We start from the raw sequence: 20,887 nt of genomic DNA on the forward strand, positions 1-20,887 counted from the left end.
ACTGCAAAAAAGACCCAGGAGCTCACTCTACACTTGGTGGAGAACTAACCCGGCACCGAGATCCAGTGGCACACAATTTTTAAAATTTTAATTTTAAATGGAATCGATCCATTTCAACTACATGTCACTATAAGAGAAAGTCAAATTAAAACTGGGAAGGGAACAGATTATTGAATAAAACCTATTAGAAAATTACACATCAAAGTTCTAACTGAAACAGAGGAAGGAGACACAATTAAGAGTAATGAAATGGTCAGGTAGATTTTTGAAGAAAGAGATGAGATGTAAACAGTGGGAAGAAGAGAAATGAGTACTATTAAAAGGAATCAAACTGCAGGAGCAAAACAGAACCAATCAAGTTCTGTACCAACTACAGGGGAGAGCAACTTTGGAAGAAAAATACCAATAACAAAATATAAGAAATAAAAATGTACACTGCTACCTGTACTCAACTCTTAGAAAACATGAAGAAAAGAGAATGTGCACAGAGAGAGTAAGTTCTGGTCTCTTAATACGATATTCAGAATTCATGGAATATATGATATCCAAAAGTAAACTTTTTCACTTAACTTGCAATCTTGAACAACGTGGAAATTGACTTCCAAAAAAAAAAAGAAAAAAGATTAGCAACAGTCTTTGGAAAGCAAAATAACACTAAATGGAAAAAGAGGAATATTTGAGACAAGATAATCCAGCCCAATAAGAAAGAATCATAAACCCTTATCATACTAAAACATAACACATGCTAACAAAGTGTTAAAAACAGAAGAGGAAAATTAATTATTAAACAGCAGCTTTTAGTTGTTCAAGGCAAACCCTTCTCTCCTACAACAATTCAGCTCCAAGTGCTCTCAGCTGTTCTCTCCATCGGCACCACCACCCCACTCACTGTTCCTCGTCCACTGCAACAGCGTCCTCACTGGTCTGCCCACTTCCTCTCTGGTCCAACTCCAACCCACTCTCCAAACAGCAGCCAAAGTAATCTCTTAAAAGCGTACAGAAGATCTTTTCACTCCCTAATTAAACACACCTACTGCACCCAGAGTAAATTCCCAGTTCTTTACCATGGCTCCTGACAAAGGCTCCACACAGCCTGCTCCACAGCTACACCTGACTTCCCATGGTGGTCTCCCTTCCGCCCCTCGAGCAGAGTGAACGCCTTCCCCTTCAGGGGTTTGTACTGGCGCTGCTGCTTCTTATCACGCAGCATGCAGGCTCAACCACTCCTTCAGAAAGGCGCGCTCGGGCACCTTATTTAATTCTGCGCCTGCCCCACCCGCAGCCCAGGCTGCCTACTAGACTGGTTTGCTTCTCATGTTCCGAAATTGTTTTTCCTTCTTTTTCCTTTAGTTCAAAATGCAACACTTTGTCAGACTTGTTCCACTTTAGTATTCTCAACAGTTACAATGCACCTGGCATATGAAAACAATAAATGTTAAGCAAAGGCAAATCACAGAAAAAGAAGTGAACATATCTCTCTCAAAACTAGGCAGAAAAAAAGAACATTAGTAGAAACATTAATTAAGTACACGAAGGACTGAATGACACAGTCAATATACCTGTTCTAAATTATAGCATTAGAGAGGTAGTTCTTAGTTTTCGCATACATATTCCATCCAAACAATCTAGGAATTTTAAGAAAACAAAACAAAACAAAAAATGACATGTAAAGGACCAAAGGAAAATTCCAATTTTACAATCAGGAGGTGAAACTCTGATCATAATTCAAGAAAACTAGAAATAAAGCAAAATACAACTTACTGAAATGTTTACTGAAAGTCTGGCAGATTCTGTAAAACATTTTTTTAAGGATTATCTTATTTAATTCCCACAGAACAACGCTATGAGAAAGATACTATCCATTTTACTAGTAAGAAAATTGATGCTTACATGTCCATAAAAATGATAGCTCTCTGCCACCTGCAAACAATTTAGCTTAGATTTTTTTTTAATAAAATCCTAAATAATTATTAAGTTAAAGAAAAATAACAGTTATGAAATCACAAACTTTAAGGAAATTAATGGCATGGAAATACTTGTATGAAATATTTGACATGGCAAAGAAGTATCCTAGGGTATAAGAAAGAACAGCAATAAATGAGCTTAGCATTCAATTCCAGAGCCAGGGGAAAATGGTAGAAGGAAAGGAATTAGAAGAAAAATATAATAGATCAGAATTGCCTAACCTGATTAGAATCTGTTGGATATTATAGAAAGTATAGATCTCAGCTTCCATTCTAGAATTACTGAATCTCCTAGGGAATCTCTGGGATCTGTATTTTTAGCAAATGCTTCAGATGAATTCTTACAACTAAAGTTGGAAAAACCATGAAATACTGCCTTAGCAAATTTTATAAAGAAAAATATAGTTTGCATAGCATTTGGAATACCATGTATAACTTCCTATCAGTAAGTCTAAAATATATTAACTAAACTAACTCAAGAGAAAGAAAAATAGATAAATCAGAGTAGAAATGTAAAAGGGGATAAAAGATAGAAAACTGTCCCTCCAAAAGTCAACAGACTCAGCTTTTGAGCCTTCAAGGAACAGATTACCCCCGTGTTCTCTGAAATGTTACAGTACATTGTTGGCGAGAAAGAAAAAGGAGTTTCTTAATTTATTCTGCAAGAGTAATATAACCCTAAAACTGAAACTGAATAAATTAAACATTGGGTCAATATTGGGAAATTATGTTAGGAAACCATGTTAACAGGTTAAAAGTTAGAAGCTACACGATTATTTTCAATACAAACCAAAAAGGATTCAAAAAAATCTTGATAAAACTGCTGATAAGAGGAATCTAGGAAAATTCAAAAATAATCTAGTTTATCCACCAGAAACCAAGAGTAAGCACAATATATTAATGGTAAAACATTAGAAGAACTATTATCAAGATCAGGAACAAATTTTAAAATCAGAACAAAACAAGGAAGATCACAATTACCACTCCATTTCAATACTATGGGTTATGTATGAAAATGTATTAAGACAAGAGAGAAGTGAAAAATACGAGATATAAAATGGTAAAACTCACTGAGAAGATAAGAGTATTTATTTATATCACAAAAGAATCAACTGAAAAAAACATTAGAGACAATTATTAATTTGACCAAAACTTTCAGCACCATGATCAGAGAGATTCAAGTTCAACATCAAGGATTACACTCAAGACCTATCTGAAGAAAAAGAAAAAACGTTTCTAAAACGTATTTTAAAACATATACTGGAGACAGAATTCTCCCTGAATGAGAAGATTCAGTGTTGCTTCAAAATTTAAAAAGTAAACTATCCTCAAAGTGCAAAAATTTTCATTCACTGGTAGTGGAAACGTAAAAGGCACAGCCATTCTGCGTGTCAGTTTCTTACAGAAGTAATAATACTCTTATTGTATGATCCTGAAGTCACGGTCCTCAACCCAGCTGAGCTGAACACTTAGGTCCACACCAAAACCTGCACATGAATATTTACATCAGCTTTATTCATAACTGAAAAATACTGTAAACAACCACAATGCTTGGTCGTGGACAGGTGAACGGACAAACTGTTGTACATCCATGCAATGGAATATTATTCAGCAACAAACAGAAATGAGATATCATGCCATGAAAATACATCAGGTCAGTTCAGTCGCTCAGCTGTGTCCGACTCTTTGCGATCCCAAGGACCACAGCACACCAGGCCTCCCTGTCCATCACCAACTCCCGGAGTTTACTCAAACTCATGTCCATCGAGTCAGTGATGCCATCCAACCAACTCATCCTCTGTCATCCCCTTCTCCTCCTGCCTTCAATCTTTCCCAGCATCAGGGCCTTTTCCAGTGAGTCAGTTCTTTGAATCAGGTGGCCAAAGTATTGGAGCTTCAGCTTCAGCATCAGTCCTTCCAATGAATATTCAAGACTGATATCCTTTAGGATGGACTGGTTGGATCTCCTTGCAGTCCAAGGGACTCTCAAGAGTCTTCTCCAATACCACAGTTCAAAAGCATCAATTCTTTGGCTCTCAGGTTAAAATTCATATTTCAAAGTAAAAGAAGCCAGTCTGAAATGACTACATATGACATTGTGAAAAAGGCCAAACTAGAGAGACAGTAAAGGATCCGTGGCTGCTAGGAGTGTGGGAAAGGAGATGAATGAGTGGAGCACAGCAATTGCTAAGAGTGAAATAATTCTGAATGATACTGTGATGATCAGCACATGGCAATATGCATTTCTCAAATCACACTGAACCCAGGCAATACCAAGAGTGGACCTTAACATAAACTGTGGGCTTTTATTAATCATAATGCACTTATACTGTTCACTAATTATATTCATAACAAATATGCCACAACAATGCAAGATGTTAATAGCAGGGCAAGTTCTCAGTGGGGTAGGTACAGGGAGCATGCATTTGATTAGGATGACTATTCATATATATCAATGGCTCTCAACGGGACATCCACTGAAGACATTTAGCAATGTCTGAGACATGTCTGGTTGTCACAACTAGGGGAATGGGTGGGTGTTATTGGCGTCTAGTGGGTACAGGCCAGGAAGGCTGCTACGATCCTAAAATGCACAAGGACAGTCACCCACAACCGAGAATTATATAGCACAAAATGTCAAGTGTCAAAGATGAGAAACTGATTAATGCATATGTAACCTGCAACCAGGCAGCGTCCAGTCTATTGTAGTTGCAAAATAAATACCTCTTAACAAATGATACAAGGATGACTGAATGGATAAACTTAACAATAAAGACGATGAGAAACAAGAAGGCTGGCAGGGAGGGAGGGATCATAGGTTCCTTTCTCAGGAAAAGAACAGAAAAATTATATGCAGGCAACTAATTAAAATCCCATGTGACAGCAATGACAGTAGAAGCTTATGCAAAGCATTTCCTTCTCTACAGATGTAAGACCACACTCTCTGATTTGGTTTCTTAATGAGTATATCTCAAGCCTGACTTTATGCAATTATGACTTTTAATTTAGGAGACAGGTCTCCCTCACTTCAGGTTTTATCCCTGAGAAGTAAATTTCCCATGGACTTTATGATATGTACATCTCATAGCACTGTGCATTTGTCCTCTAATGGTTCAGCCAAATAAAGCAGGAAAAGGAGGAAATATTGAAGTACCTAGTATCATTTCTGCCCCCTTTACAAAGTATGACATGAAAAACTGCTTATATATGTGTGTGTGCATATATATACACACTAAATTTCTTTACAATTCACACCGAAAGTGGCTATGGCTTTTAAGGAGGTGGAGCACAAGGGAGCCTTTGGTGATGATGCAGTTCCGTGTCTTGATGCAGTGCTAGTTACATGAAGCCACACATGACAAAACTGCACACACACACTCTCTCTGCAGGTATATAACCCGTGAAATGGGGACTGTGTCAATGTCAATTTCCTCATTTTCATACAGTACTACAGTTATACAAGACATTAACATTCGGAGAGGCCAATGAAGGGAACACGGGACCTCTCTGTACATTTCCTGATAACTTTTTGTGAATCTGTATTTCAAAACAAAAAACTAAAAGCAGAAGTCTAATACATTTGTGAAATTGGTTAGTTCTGCCTTACCATACTGAGCTCTATTTTATTAATAAAACAATAATTATACATTAGAAAAAGTCATTTCTTCTAGAAGCCAAGGGCAAGGGGGGAAGTAAAGAAGAAAATCATATTTTTCTTAAATACCGCTGCTCTAGAAACATGGTAGATGTTTTAAATTTATCTTATTTAACCTATGAAACAATCCTGTAAGGTATTATTAAGTATTTGTATCATTTTATAAGTGGAGAACCTAAATTTTTAGAATGCTAAATTTATCCAAGGTTGCATGCTTATAAGCTGAGTACATCATGTGAAATGCCTGGCTGGATGAATCACAAGCTGGAATCAAGACTGTTGGAAGACATATCAACAACCTCAGACATGCAGATGATACTACCTTCATGGCAGAAAGAGAAGAGGAACTAAAGAGACTCTTGAAGAAGGTGAAAGAGGAGAGTGGAAAAGTTGGTTTAAAACTCAATATTCAAAAAACTAAGATCGTGGCATTGGGTCCCATCACTTTATGGCAAATAGATGGGGAAAAAAATGAAAACAGTGATGGACTTTCTTTTCCTGGGCTCCAAAAACACTGCAGACAGTGACTACAGCCAAGAAATTAAAAGATACTTGCTCCTTGGAAGAAAAGCTATGACAACCCTAGACAGTGTATTAAAAAGCAAAGACACTGCTTTGCCGACAAAGGTCCATACAGAAAACCAAAGCTGTGGTTTTTCTAGTAGTTATGTATGGATGTGAGAGTTGGACCATAAAGAAGGCTGAGTGCCAAAGAATTTGATGCTTCCAACTGTGGTGTTGTATAAGACTCTTGAGAGTCTCTTGGACAGCAAGGAGATCAAACCAGTCAATCTTAATCAGTCCTGAATATTCACTGGAAGAACTGATGCTGATGCAGAAGTGCCAATACTCTGGCCATCTCATGTGAAGAGCCAATTCGTTGGAAAAGACCTGATGCTGGGAATGACTGAAGGCAGGAGGAGAAGGGGACGACAGAAGATGAGATGGTTGGATGGCACCACCGATTCAATGGACGTGAGTTTGAGCAAGCTTCGGGAGATAGTGAAGGACAGGGAAGCCTGGCATGATGCAGTCCACAGGGTTACAAAGGGTTGGACATGACTGAATGACAACCCATAGTTAAAGTGTTCAATGACAGAGTTAGGATTGGAACACAGTCTGGTTAGAAACCAAATCTAATCTTTCCAATCATGACTGCCTCCCACTTTAGCTTAAAATAAATATCAGTATTTACCAACTAAACTTAGCCAATGGATCTTCTTAAGACTCAAAAGAACAGGTAGGGGTGAGGGAAAATGCCCTCCCCTCCAAAGTCCTCATGTACAATACTGTCTTTGGTGAAAAGAAATCATTTATCTGCAGTTCCAGGCCCCCAATCCCTCATCTGAAACTCTTAGGGCCAAGTGTGTTCCAGAATTCATAACTTTGGAATGCAGAAAGGTAGTATGGCACATATATTATCTATTACACTAATATCAAGTCAGACTGGGGGCTAGACACTGTAGTTAATCACAGTATCAGTTCTGGAGTGAAACAGAAGGATGCTCATACTAAGCAGAAAAAATTATAAATACCTTCAAGTTAGTCCTAGTCATTTTGCCATCAAGTGAGTTTACCAAAACCTTTTGGTTTTAAGGATTTTAGGATTTTGGAATCACAGGTAATGGATTAAAAACATGTATTATGTTACACACACAATATGCACATTCCACTCCATCACCACTCCAACAATGAAAACTGATTTTTAAAGTTCTTGATTACAGAAAAAAGAATCCTATTTTTACACCAACACCTTAAAGAAGACTACCCCTTGAAAAAAATACCTGAATTCATATTCCTACTGAGGGATGCCAGATCATACAAAAGACCCGGGTAAAGTGGTTTCTACCAACAGAGTAGGTTCCAGAAGCCTTTCTAAACCAGCCAATGGAATGAGGGCAGTTGGATTGTTTTGTCATGTGTCAAAGAATATGCAAACACAATCACTAAGTTGACTGGGGGAATATTATTTGAAGTTTATCAAAGGTATAAAAGATGAACAACCCAACAATGAGACACTACAGAAATCACACACATCTAAATGAACAGGAAAGCGGGGAGGAGAGAACCACAGAGGTGGGTGTCAGCGACAGCTCCTCTATCAGCTGGGATCTCTGGGCCTCAGTTCCTTCAGGAGAAAAACGCTAGTGCCCATTTCAGAGAGTTATCCTGAGAGCTGTATCGATCCGTGGGTATATGGTGTTTGGAACATGTGTAGCACAGATACTAGCTGTTGTTCTGATCGTCTTAGGCTTCCTTGCGATTATGGAGAATGTCCTGGGAACTATTTACAACGGCGCCTTCATTTCTAGTCTCTCATGTGTGCTTTACTTTCATCTTGAAATTTCAGGCAAGAATAAGAGAAGAATGTGGAAGGCAAATCTGTTCCCAACAGAAACAGTCTATAAAATACAAAATTAGAAGCAGAATATAAACTGGAGATTCTACAATGAGGGGGAACTCAGAAAGCTCTCCCTTTTGCAACAACACCTGAATAAGCCCACAAGCATGCAACTATCTAGTGGTCAATAGATACTTTGGCTAATCTATCCTAACAGCTAAATATTTTAGGAAGAAGAGCTAAATCTCCAAATTCCATACACTTTTAACTGGAAGGTGATGACAAGAATGAAATAGAATGACTGTATAAGCCTTTCTAAAATGAACATTCAAAATTCTTATACTTCTCATGGAAAAAGAACAGACTCAGTAATTGGTCCTCATGTCTAATTACTTACAGAAATAATGGAATTGGATCTACCACTCTAATGAATCTAATGATAATCCCATATAACAAATCAAGTCTGGTTACATAAGGGTATTTTTATTTTTACAACCTCTTCAGAGCATTCTGAAGGGAATTACAATGTTTACAATTTAAATTTCTTCATGGGTGGGTACCTAGTTTGTGTGTCATTTTTGGTATGGGTAAATATAGGTAATTATTTGATAATCTACAAATCTATAGGTCAAATGCACTGGATTTATGTTTTATTATTAAGAACTCTAGTACTAATATAAACCATTTTTCTATGGGTGATTATTTGGTGGTCACCCATATACATGGATGGTCCTTCCCACACTTATTTTCCCAGACTACCTTTTAAAACTATAAATTTAACTTAGGATCCATAATATAAGCAGAGTTCTGTCAAACTCACTACTGTATTTACTCTCTTAGAATTAGCAAGGATGCTGATCACATTATGCTTTTTCATACAGATCCATAAAAGATGGAACATCAGGCATAAAAGCTGGTATTCTTATTTTTTGTTTTGGGAGGGGCTTTTTGGCTGCACCTTGAGGCTTGTGGGATCTTAGTTCCCCAAACAATTAAACCTCAGCCTGGCCTGGCAGTCAACGTGCTAAAGCCTAACCACTGGGCCACCAGGGAATCCCAATGGAAATCGTTTTAACTGGTCTGTTCTTAATTTGTTCCTTTATCCCTTTGCTAATAAACCTGAGACAAACATTCTTACTAGAAAGCATACCAGAATCAGAAAACAAATGATCCTGTTCACTCATTTCAGCCTGGTCATCTGTGTTTACTTTCTCTCATTTTCCAGACACCTTAAATTAATAATGAAAAGTGCCAACTTATTGTGAGGACTTAGGATGTTTAAGCCTATCTTTTTTATAAAAAAAGAGGAGCATTAATAAATTACATTTTCAGAAAACCATCATGTCAGTTCCCACATTTACAAAAACTCACAACATGCACAGTAAATATTTCCCCAACCTTCAGTATAAATATCCAACAGTCTTCTCTATAAACCCATCCCCATCTATTTTCATATAATTACTTCCTTACATGTTTCTACTTTTGAATAATCCCATAAACAGATGAGGGAAAGAATACAGGCTCTGGGATCAAAAGACAGGATGCCAACTTTAGCCTCAAGACATACACTAGTAATCTTAAGAAGTCCTAAGATGTTTGTGTTTCAAGAAATTCATCTGAAAGAGTTAATTTATAAAAATCAAACAATGATGTACAAATATTACAGCTGAATCCACTGAAAAACAGGATTACAGAAAAAAATTCTTCCATAGACAGTCCTTCTATAATCATAGAACAATTCCCCTTAGAAAATAGAAAACTTTCCGAGTGCTGTATCACCTCACAATACATTTTTCTACTAAGTTATATGCCAAGCAGTAAATATCTGTCTGGCAAAAGAAAACCATTTAACCAAAATGGTTAAAAGAATCATTCGTCACTAACAAATCAATGAATTCCCTAAAGTGCTTTTAGAAATACATTCTACATTATAAATAGTATTTTTTTTGTAACGTAAAGCCTAAGATTGACTATCACACAAGTACTTGTACTTGCTTAGTGAAATGTGCTATTATAATGTAGTTTTGGAATATCTTCCTAAATAACCTAGGAAAATTCAAATTATGAAAAAAAAATTCAGGTGGTGTAATCTTCAAATTCCTTTTATAAAACTGAAGATTAAGAAAGATTGTACAATAAGAAAAGTATACGTACAGATACATAAAATTTAGTTTTCATTTAAATAGTGTGTCATAAGTAACCACGCTTACCAGTGTCATTGGCAGGCTCAGATGTGAGTGGTTTTGGAGCTGGTGTGTTTTTGGGTCTGGCAGCAACCTGAGATGGAGATGGTGTGTTGTCCCCATTAACAGCATATGAACAGCATGAGTTTTGTACTATGGTGTTTGCAGGTACATGATTATCTATCCCATTAGTATCTTCAGCAGCCAACCTCAAAAAAAAAGTCAAACAAAAAAGATATCTTACTTCAATGAATTAAAAGCAATCACACAACTTTTCATCAGAAGTTTTGTAAGAATATTTACCAAGTTCTTAACACTGAAGCAAAATGATAAAGAGTAGTGAACAAGAGAAATCTTGATTACTTTTTTTAAACATTTTATTTTTTACATTTCACATTTTATTACATACATAAAGTTTAAATTACTTTCAGTTCTAAGTGTATCCACACAGTAAATGCATATTGAGATATATAATCATACTGTCAAAATAAATTCAGTACCTCAAAGCAATGATCAAATTGTATATTTTAAATATTTAAATCTAAGAATATTAGATTTATTTTTAAAATGTCTGGAAATATTTTCAAAAAGGTCATGAAACTTATAAAAATCAATTCCAAACTGTGAGTACTGAAAAGACCAAAAACATCTTACAATATTGATCACAAGCTATTACCAGCACTAAAATAATGAGTACATGATGATCAGAGAAAGCTAAATATTATATTTCAGAGTTAGAAGACTTTACAGTGTATTCATTACTGCAAATAAATATGTCTACAATTACAAAATCAAATATCTTAAATCTTATTGGCAGGGAGTTAGGCAATATTATGTAAGTAATCAGGAGAACTTTCCCAAATACACTGGTAACCCTGTATGTCTTCTCCACAGAGTGGCCTTAATTTTTTTTTCTTAATTTAAAATAAATAAATAAATAAGAGCACATCTCAGTCCTGCCCCACCTCATCTCTCTCTCTGATCTACTTCTCTCCAAGCTGTTCCTTGCCCACCTTGCAGTAGATATATTAGTATATCAATATTATATGAAAAATCATGCCAAAGAGTCTTCAAATGTTTATTACAAACTATTAGATACAGGGAGTAAAGTTATAATGACTTACAAGATTATCAAATAAAGGTTAGATAGACTCTAGAGTTGGAAGAATCTGCAGAGCAAAAGGGCTTCTCCAATGGCTCAGTGGTAAAGAATCTGACTGCAATGCAGGAGATGTAACAGACGTGGTTTTGATCCCTGAGTTGGCAAGATTCCCTGGAGGAGGAAACGGCAACCCACTCCAGTACCATTGTCTGAAAAATCCTACGGGCAGGGGAGTCTGGTGGGCTATAGTTCACAGGGTCGCAAAGGACTGAGCACACACGAGCACGCACATAGAACAAAAACTAACGGGAAAGAATCAGTGTCCTTTTTCACTTGCTATTTCCTCTGCCTGGAATGCTCTTCCCTCAAATCTCTGCATGGACGGCACATTTTTGGCTTTTTAATTGTAGCTTGAATGGCACTTCCACAGAGATGATTCCGCAGCATTTCTCTTTAAAAAGGGATCCTTTACATTCCTGTCATCGATGACTTCATAGTTCTTATCACTATCTCCAATTAGCTAATTTCTTTCCTCATTTGTCTACTATCTACCTCTATCCTGCCAGAATGAAAATTCCACAGGAACAGGACTACTATTCTTAGTGCCTGGACCAGTGCCTGGCACCAAACAGGCACTCAGTAAGTACCTGGACGAATTAACAACACTTTCCCTTGTCACCTATATATTTGGAATGAGATGTGTTCAGGAATTTTGGGCAGGTAAAGCTTTGAAAGGGCTTCCTAGGTGGCACAGGTGGTAGAGAACCTGCCTGCCCATGCAGGAGACGTAAGAGACTTGGGTTCGATCCCTGGGTGGGGAAGATCTCCTGGAAAGAGGGCATGGCAACCCACTCCAGTATTCTTGTCTAGAGAATCCCCATGGACAGATGAGGCTGGCAGGCTACAGTCCATAGGGTCACACAGAGTCAGACATGACTGCGCCAACTTAGCAGGCACACAAAGCTTTGAAATTTCTCTCAAGTGAATCTGATTTGTACACCCTTCCCTAAGCCACTCAGCAAGGATCAGTGACCCGGGAGACAGAGTAAAAGAACGCAACTCAAGTTCTCCTGGTGCTGTAGAACTAAACTTTGATTCAAAATGTATTGCTATGTAATAAATAACATTAGTCTTTAGGTTGGTAGTGATTCAAGCTCCTTTAACCATTTAAAATTTCATTTCAAAAATTATAATTTTTGATACATATATACATATGCACACACACATACACACTAGTGCATTTTAGTCTACCTAATTGCTGTATCCTTTCAGTTTGATTCCCGGGTCGGGAAGACCCGCTGGAGAAGGCATAGGCTACCCACTCCAGTATTCTTGGGCTTCCCTTGTGGCTCAGCTGGTAAAGAATCTGCCTGCAATGTGGGAGACCTGGGTTCGATCCTTGGGTTGGGAAGATCCCCTGGAGAAGGGAAAGGCTACCCACTCCAGTATTCTGGCCTAGAGAATTCCATGGACTGTATAGTCCATGGGATTGCAAAGAGCTGGACATGACTGAATGACTTTCACTTTTCAGTTCTGAATTTTCTCAATGTCAATTATCATGTGAATACTAAATAAATACATTTATTTAAGCCAAATATATATTCAGAAGACATACTGATCTGTTCAAGGGCTCTGTGAAGATCATTTCACAGCAATTTAGTAGCAATATTAGTAACTGTAGATTAACAAAAGTCACACTTTGTCATATACCAGCATGATTTTTCAAATCTATTTCACAGCAATGTACTTTCAAATGTTCACTCGATTATAATTGATCTATTACATGCTTTAATTCTAATTCAAATTATTTCAAACAGAAAGTTTCTATTATCATCAAATGTGAATCTATGGGAGTTGCTGAGATGGTAGGGTGACCTCTAAGGAGACCATAATCAGTGCAATATCTATCTTCTAGCAGTTACAGGAAGCTGCCAACTCAGACAGCACCACATCACCTGACTCTATTTACTGATAAAATGTGCCTAAATACAGATTTTTAAAAGTTATTTCCAATTAAAAAAAAAAAAAACGAATGAAGTTCTGACGCTTCCTACAGCAGGGATGAACCACATGCTAAGCAAAAGTCAGTGACGGAAGGTCATATGTTGTACGACACCGTTTACAAGAAATGCCCAGAAGAGGCAAATCCACTGAGACAGAAGCTGGGTGGCTGGCAGGAGCTGGGAAAAGAGGGGGTGGAGAGAGAGTGCCCCTGGGTACAGTCTTTTTGAGGGTGAAGAGAATGTTCTGAAATGAGACACTGGTGATGGTTACCCAACTCTGCTAACCTAAAAACCACTGAGATGTACACTTTACTCCAATAATATATCTGTTACAGCTGTTTTTTTTTAAAAAAACCACTTTGATAAGAATTCAACCAAATAACATGTTTAGATATAAGCTTTTAAAGTCTATGGCAAACTCTAAACTAAGGTTAAAAACTTCACGTATGGGAAATGTGGTGTTACTTTGCCACAAACACCAAAATAAAACACTCTACCTGGCGGCTGTCCTTGCTGAAGCTTCTCTGTCTTCACGTAAGGCATCACCATTTTGCTGTACTTCTACTGAATGACAAAAAAAAAAGACACTATGTTTTTTACATACTTCTTGATTTTTTTTTTTCCTTCAAATTTTAAAAACCCAAAGTTAGCTTACTGGCTGGAGATGAGCTGCCGTTTGTTATACTTTCTTGCTCAATCACCAGTCCATCAAGCACAACTGTTAATTCACCAGTTTGCACGACACCATTCTTGGTTTCCAAGGAAAGTTTTAATTGTTCTTTCACTTTTTCCACTAAGAGGGGGGGAAAAGAAAAACTAATTTAAAAGCTTTTGTTATGTACAAAAATATGTTTCAGAAATCAAAGCTACATATCAAGAATGACTCTAATGTAGTGCTGGATGGCTGCGTGTGAAAGGAATTACTTGTGTTTTTATCTGTAGGCCCTTCCATACCACACCAGGATCACTTCCTGTCAGTTACTAGATGAGTAACTCCTTTCCTTTCACCACATACTTTCAGAATCATCTCTAATTGTCCCTTTGCACAGTATAATGTTCAGAGAAAATACAAACATATCTAGATAACAAGTGCAATAATGTCCCAAACATGCTCTATGGCTCATAGTACAAGGTAAGACTTGTGGTTAAGGCAAACTTTCTGCAGGAGACTCAAGAGGGTTCCTTATTCCAGTTCAGGGACTTCTAGCTGTACTTTCAAGTAGTCAAATTACTCAAAGCCTCAGTTTCCTCATCACAAATGGGGATCATAAAAGCATCAAACTAGGAACTGTCATAAGGTCCAAATGCAAAGTCACAGAGAAAACTCCTAGCACCACGTCTGACACACAGTACATGCTTAATAAATGGCAATAGTTAACTATTTATTTTTCATATAAGGCCAAATATTGATTCTTATCAGGATATCTAATTATTACTAAATGCAGTTCCTTTGCTTTAACTTCTATCTCACAGAATATGTATCAAAAGTATTAGTGGTTCCTTTATTATGCAAAACAAGTCCAGGTACTTCAATCTGATCTTCATTTTTAAAATCTAAACATTTTTTTTTAGATTATATCCTTGATTTTGGTTCCTCCTTTATTTAACAAGATTTTTTTTGCCATTTACCAAATATCTAGCACAAATACTTTAATTATCCAAGATAAGACAAACAAAAATCTGGAACCACTAATCATTACACAGGAATTCTTTGCAAAAAAATTAAGGACCATGTAATAAAGAAAGCCTTGTAGAAGACCTATCCCAACCATTTTCACCCCCGTAAACCATATTTCCATTTCAAACCACAAAATCAACATTAATAAAACAGAAAAACTGGAGGAAATATGAAAGCACCAAGGAAAAACCCAAACCTGCAAAAGCATGAATTTCAGTTGTATCTAGATTCTAACAAACTATATCTAAAGAAAACTATTGACCACCATCCTATTTCATTCACCTGCAATTTGGAGGCTTAGCTCTCATTCCTAAAATATTTAGCTAAGTAGATTCTTAATAGCCTTTCACTCCATAATGGCCTATGTGTGAAAAGAATCTAGGAAAGAGTGGACAGATGTATACTTATTCAGTTGGCTATACACCTGAAACTAACAGCACTGTAAATCAACGATTCTTCAGTAACATCTTTTTTTTTTTTAAAGCTTTCCGAAATCCCTTTAAAATGAGTCTCTTGATGGAAAATACTTTTTTTAAAAAAATTTACTTATTTTTTTATTGAAGGATAGTTGCTTTAGAGAATTTTGTTGTTTTCTGTCAAACCTCAGCATGAATCGGCCATAGGTACACATATACCCCCTCCCTCTTGAACCTCCTGCCATCTCCCGCCCCACCCCACCCCTCCAAGCTGATACAGAGCCCCTGTTTGAGGTTCCTAAGCCACACAGCAAATTCCCTTGGCTGTCTATTTTACATATGGTAATGCAAGTTTCCATGTTACTCTTTCCATACATCTCACCCTCTCCTCCCCTCTCCCCATGTCCATGAGTCTATTCTCTGTCTGTTTCTCCACTGCTGTCCTGTAAGTAAACTCTTCAGTACCATTTTCCTAGATTCCGTATATAGGCATTAGAATAGGATATTTATCTTTCTCTTTCTGACTTACTTCACTCTGTATAATAGATTCTAGGTTCATTCACCTCATTAGAACGGACTCAAATGCATGCCTTTTTATGGTTGAATAATAATCCATTGTGTATATGTAACACACTTCTTTATCCATTCATCTGTTGATGGACACCTAGGTTGCTCCATGTTCCAGCTGTTGTAAATAGTGCTGCAATGAACAATGGGATACATGTGTCTCTTTCCATTTTGGTTTCCTGAGGGTATATGCCTAGGAGTAGGATTGCTGGGTCATTCAGTGATTTTATTCGTATTTTCAAGAAAGCTCCATACTGTCTTCCATAACTGGCTATATCAATTTACATTCCCACCAACAATGTAAGAGTGTTCCCTTTTCTCCACACCCTCTCCAACATTTATTGTTTGTAGACTTTTTGATGGTAGTCATTCTGACCAGTGTGAGGTGATAATTCATTGTAGTTTTGATTTGCATTTCTCTAATAATGAGCGATGCTGAGCATCTTTTCACATGTTTGTTAGCCATCTGCATGTCTTCTTCGGAGAAATGTCTGTTTAGGTCTTTTCCCCACTTTTTGACAGGGCTGATTGTTTTTCTGGAACTGAGCTGTATGAGCTGCTTGTATATTGTGGAAATTAACCCTGTCAGTTGTTTCACTGGCTATTATTTTCTCCCATTCTGAGGGTTGTCTTTTCACTTTAGTTTCCTTTGCTGTGCAAAAGCTTCTAAGTTTAATTAGGCCCCACTTGTTTACTTTTGTTTCTATTTCCGTTACTCTAGGAGGTGGGTCAGAAAGGATCTTGCTTTGATTTACGTCACCGAGTGTTCTGCCTATGTTTTCCTCTAAGAATTTTATAGTTTCTGGTCTACATATAGGTTTTTAATCCATTCTCAGTTTACCTTTGTCTATGGTGTTAGGAAGTACTCTAATTTCATTCTTTTACATGTAGCTGTCCAGTTTTCCCAGCACCATTTATTGAAGAGACTATCTTTGCCCCATTATATACCCTTTCCTCCTGTGTCAAAAATAAGGAACCCCATAGGGTTTATTGGGTTTATTTCTGGGCTCTCTATCTTGTTCCATTGGTCTGTATTTCCGTTCTGTGCCAGTACCATACTGTCTTGATGACTGTAGCTTTGTCATATAGTCTGAAGTCAGGAACGCTGATTCCTCCAGCTCCATTCTTCTTTCTTAAGACTGCTTTGTCTTATTGTGTTTCCATATGAATTGTGAAATTTTTTGTACTAGTTCTGAGGAAAATGCCATTGGTAATTTGATAGAGATCGCATCAAATCGGTAGATTGCATTTGGTAGTACAGTCACTTTCACAGTATTGATTCTTCCTACCTAGTTCAGTTCAGTCACTCAGTCGTGTCCAACTCTTTGCGACCCCATGAATCGCAGCACACTAGGCCACCCTGTCTATCACCAACTCCCGGAGATTACTCAAACTCATGTCCATCAAGTCGGTGATGCCATCCAGCCATCTCATCCTCTACCGTCCCCTTCTCCTCCTGCCCCCAATCCCTCCCAGCATCAAGGTCTTTTCCAAAGAGTCAATTCTTCGCATGAGGTAGCTGAAGTATTGGAGTTTCAGCTTTAGCATCAGTCCTTCCAATGAACACCAGGACTGAATTCCTTTAGGATGGACTGGTTGGATCTCCTTGCAGTCCAAGGGACTCTCAAGAGTCTTCTCCAATACCATAGTTCAAAAGCATCAACTTTTCAGCACTCAGCTTTCTTCACAGTCCAACTCTCACATCCATACATGACCACTGGAAAAGCCATAGCCTTGACTAGACAGACCTTTGTTGGCAAAGTAATGTCTCTGCCTTTTATATGCTATCTAGGTTGGTCATAACTTTCCTTCCAAGGAGTAAGCATCTTTTAATTTCATGGCTGCAATCACCATCTGCAGTGATTTTGGAGCCCAAAAAAATAAAGTCTGACACTGTTTCCACTGTTTCCCCATCTATTTCCCATGAAGTGATGGGACCAGATGCCATGATCTTAGTTTTCTGCATGTTGAGCTTTAAGCCAACTTTTTCACTCTCCTCTTTCACTTTCATCAAGAGGCTTTTCAGTTTCTCTTTATTTTCTGCCATAAGGGTGGTGTCATCTGCATATCTGAGGTTATTGATATTTCTCCCAGCAATCTTGATTCCAGCTTGTACTTCTTCCAGCCCAGCGTTCTCATGATGTACTCTTGCATATAAGTTAAATAAGCCAGGTGACAATATACAGCCTTGACGTACTCCTTTTCCTATTAGGAATCAGTCTGTTGTTCCATGGCCAGTTCTAACTGTTGCTTCCTGACCTGCACATAGGTTTCTCAAGAGGTGGGTCAGGTGGTCTGGTATTCCCATCTCTTTCAGAATTTTCCACAGTTTATTGTGATCCACACAGTCAAAGGCTTTGGCATAGTCAGGAACACAGAAAATCTCTCCATCTGTTTATGTCATCTTGGACTTTTTTCATTAGTGTCTTATAATTTTTTGTGTACAGTTCTTTTGTCTCCTTAGGTAAGTTTATTCCTAGATATTTAATTCTTTTTGTTGCAATGGTGAATGGGATTGATTCCTTAATTTCTCTTTCTGATTTTTCAGAAAGGCAAGTGATTTCTGTGCATTGATTTTCTATTCTGCAACTTTCCTAAATTCACTGATTAGCTCTAGTAATTTTCTAATACTATCCTTAGGGTTTTCTATGTAGAGCATCATGTCATCTACAGTGAGAGCTTTACTTCTTCTTTTCTGATCTGGATTCCTTTTCTTTCTTTTTCTTCTCTGATTGCTGTAGCTAGGACTTCCAGAACTATGTTGAATAAAAATGACAAAAATGGACACCCTTGTCTTGTTCCTGATCTTAGGGGGAAATGCTTTCAGTTTTTCACCATTGAGAATAATGCTTGCTGTAGGCGTATCATATATGGCCTTTACTATGTTGAGGTAGAGATTCCTCCTATGCCCATTTTTTGAAGAGTTTTAATCATAAATGGATGCTGAATTTTGTCACACAATAGGTGAAGGGTTTTTCTGCACCTATTGAGATTATCATATGGTTTTTATCTTTCAATTTGTTAATATGGCATATCGTTTTTATCTTTCAATTTGTTAATATGGTGGATCACACTGATTATTTTGCATATATTGAAGAATCCTTGCATCCCTGGAATAAACCTAACTTGATCATTGTGTATGAACTATTTGATGTGTTGCTGAATTTTGTTTGCTAAAATTCTGTTGATGATTTTTGCATCTACGTTCATCAGTGATACTGCCTATAGTTTTCTTTTTTTGTGCTGTCTTTGTCTGGTTTTGGTATCAGGGTGATGGTGGCCTCACAAAATGAGTTTGGAAGTGTTCCTTCCTCTGCAATTTTTTGAAAGAGTTTTGGAAGGATAGGCATTAGCTCTTCTTTAAATGTTTGATAGAATTCTCCTATGAAGCCATTCTGGTCCTGGGCTTTTGTTTTTTGGGAGATTTTTGATCACAGCTTCAATTTCAGTGCTTGCAATTGGGTTGTTGATAATTTTTATTTCTTCCTGGAAGACTGAACTTTTCTAAGAATCTGTCCATTTCTTTCAGTTTATCTATTTAATTGCCATATAGCTGTTCATAATAGTTTCTTAAAATCCTTTTTATTTCTAAATTGTCTAGTGTAACCTCTCCTTTTTCATTTCTAATTTTGTTGATTTTATTCTTTTCTCCTTTTTTCTTGATGAGTCTGGCTAAAGGTTTGTGACTTTTGTTTATCTTCTCAAAGAACCAGCTTTAACTTTTATTAATGTTTATTATTGTTTCTTTCATTACTTTTTCATTTATTTCTGCTCGGATCTTTATGATTTATTTCCAGCTAATTCTGGGGTTTTATTGTTTTCCTTTTTCTAGTTACTTCAAGTGTAAAGTTAAGTTGTTTATTTGATATTTTTCTTGTTTCTTGAGGTAGGATTGTATTGCCATATACTTCCATTTTAGAACTGCTTTTGCTGCATCCATAGGTTTTGAGTTGTCGTGTTTTCATTGTTTTGTTTCTGGAAATTTATTGATTTCCCTTTTGATTTCTTCAGTAATCTGTTGGTTATTTAGAAACGTGTTGTTTAATCTCCATGTGTTTGTGTTTCTTACAATTTTTTTTCTTGTAACTGATATCTAGTCCCATAGCATTGTGGTCGGAGAAGATGCTTGATGACTATTTCAATTTTCTTAAATTTACTGAGGTCTGATTTGTGACCCAAGATGTGGTCTATCTGGGAGAATGTTCGATGTGCACTTGAGAAGAAGGTGTATTCTTCTGCATTTGGATGGAATGTCCTGAAGATATCAATGAGATCCATCTCATCTAATGTATCATTTAACACTGTGTTTCCTTATTTTTTGTTTTGATAATCTGTCTGTTGGTGTGAGTGGGGTGTTAAAGTCTCCTACTATCATTGTCTTACTGTCAATTTCTCCTTTAATGTCTGTCAGTGTTTGTCTTATGTATGAGGTGCTGCTATGTTGGGTGCATAGATATCTACAATTGTTATGTCTCCCTCTTGGATTGATCCTTTGATCATTATGTGGTGTCCTTCCTCATCTCTCGTAATCTTCATTTTAAGGTCTATTTTGTCTGATATGAGGATTTCTACTCCAGCTTTCTTTTGCTTCCCATTTGCATGGAATATATTTTTCCATCCTCTCACTTTCAGTCTATACATGTCTTTAGGTGTGATGTGGGTTTCTTGTAGACAGCATATATACGGGTCTTGTTTTTGTATCCATTTAGCCAGTCTGTGTCTTTTGGCTAGAGCATTTAATCAATTTACATTTAAAGTAATTATTGAAATATATGTTCCTATTGCCATTTTCTTAATTATTTGGGGTTGATTTTGTAGATTTTTTCTTCTCTTATAATTCTTGACTATATAAGCTACTTTAACATTTGTTGTAAAGCTCATTTGGTGGTACTGAATTCTCTTAACTTTTGCTTGTCTGAAAAGTTTTTGTTCTGTTTTTATTTCTCCATTTTTTAAATTTCTCCACAATTCTGAATGA

At 37.0% G+C, this 20,887-nt stretch overlaps 1 protein-coding gene across 4 annotated transcripts in view; it reads right to left on the reverse strand.

Annotated features, from left to right (window-relative positions):
• Positions 1 to 20,887, reverse strand: part of WWP1 (WW domain containing E3 ubiquitin protein ligase 1) — a 136,871-nt gene that overhangs the window by 56,123 nt on the left and 59,861 nt on the right. For 3 of the 4 annotated variants that reach the window (XM_070477429.1, XM_070477428.1, XM_070477431.1), the window contains 3 exons: positions 13,904 to 14,041; positions 13,746 to 13,812; positions 10,171 to 10,352 (listed from right to left, as the gene is read on the reverse strand). In XM_070477429.1, the coding sequence (XP_070333530.1) occupies positions 10,171 to 10,352; positions 13,746 to 13,812; positions 13,904 to 14,041 (387 nt within the window). The remainder of the gene's footprint in view (positions 1 to 10,170; positions 10,353 to 13,745; positions 13,813 to 13,903; positions 14,042 to 20,887) is intronic. The other variant, XM_070477430.1, reaches the window with a different exon arrangement.

The sequence above is a fragment of the Odocoileus virginianus genome, chromosome 15 (genome assembly GCF_023699985.2).
Source record: "Odocoileus virginianus isolate 20LAN1187 ecotype Illinois chromosome 15, Ovbor_1.2, whole genome shotgun sequence".
NCBI classification, from domain to species: domain Eukaryota; kingdom Metazoa; phylum Chordata; class Mammalia; order Artiodactyla; family Cervidae; genus Odocoileus; species Odocoileus virginianus.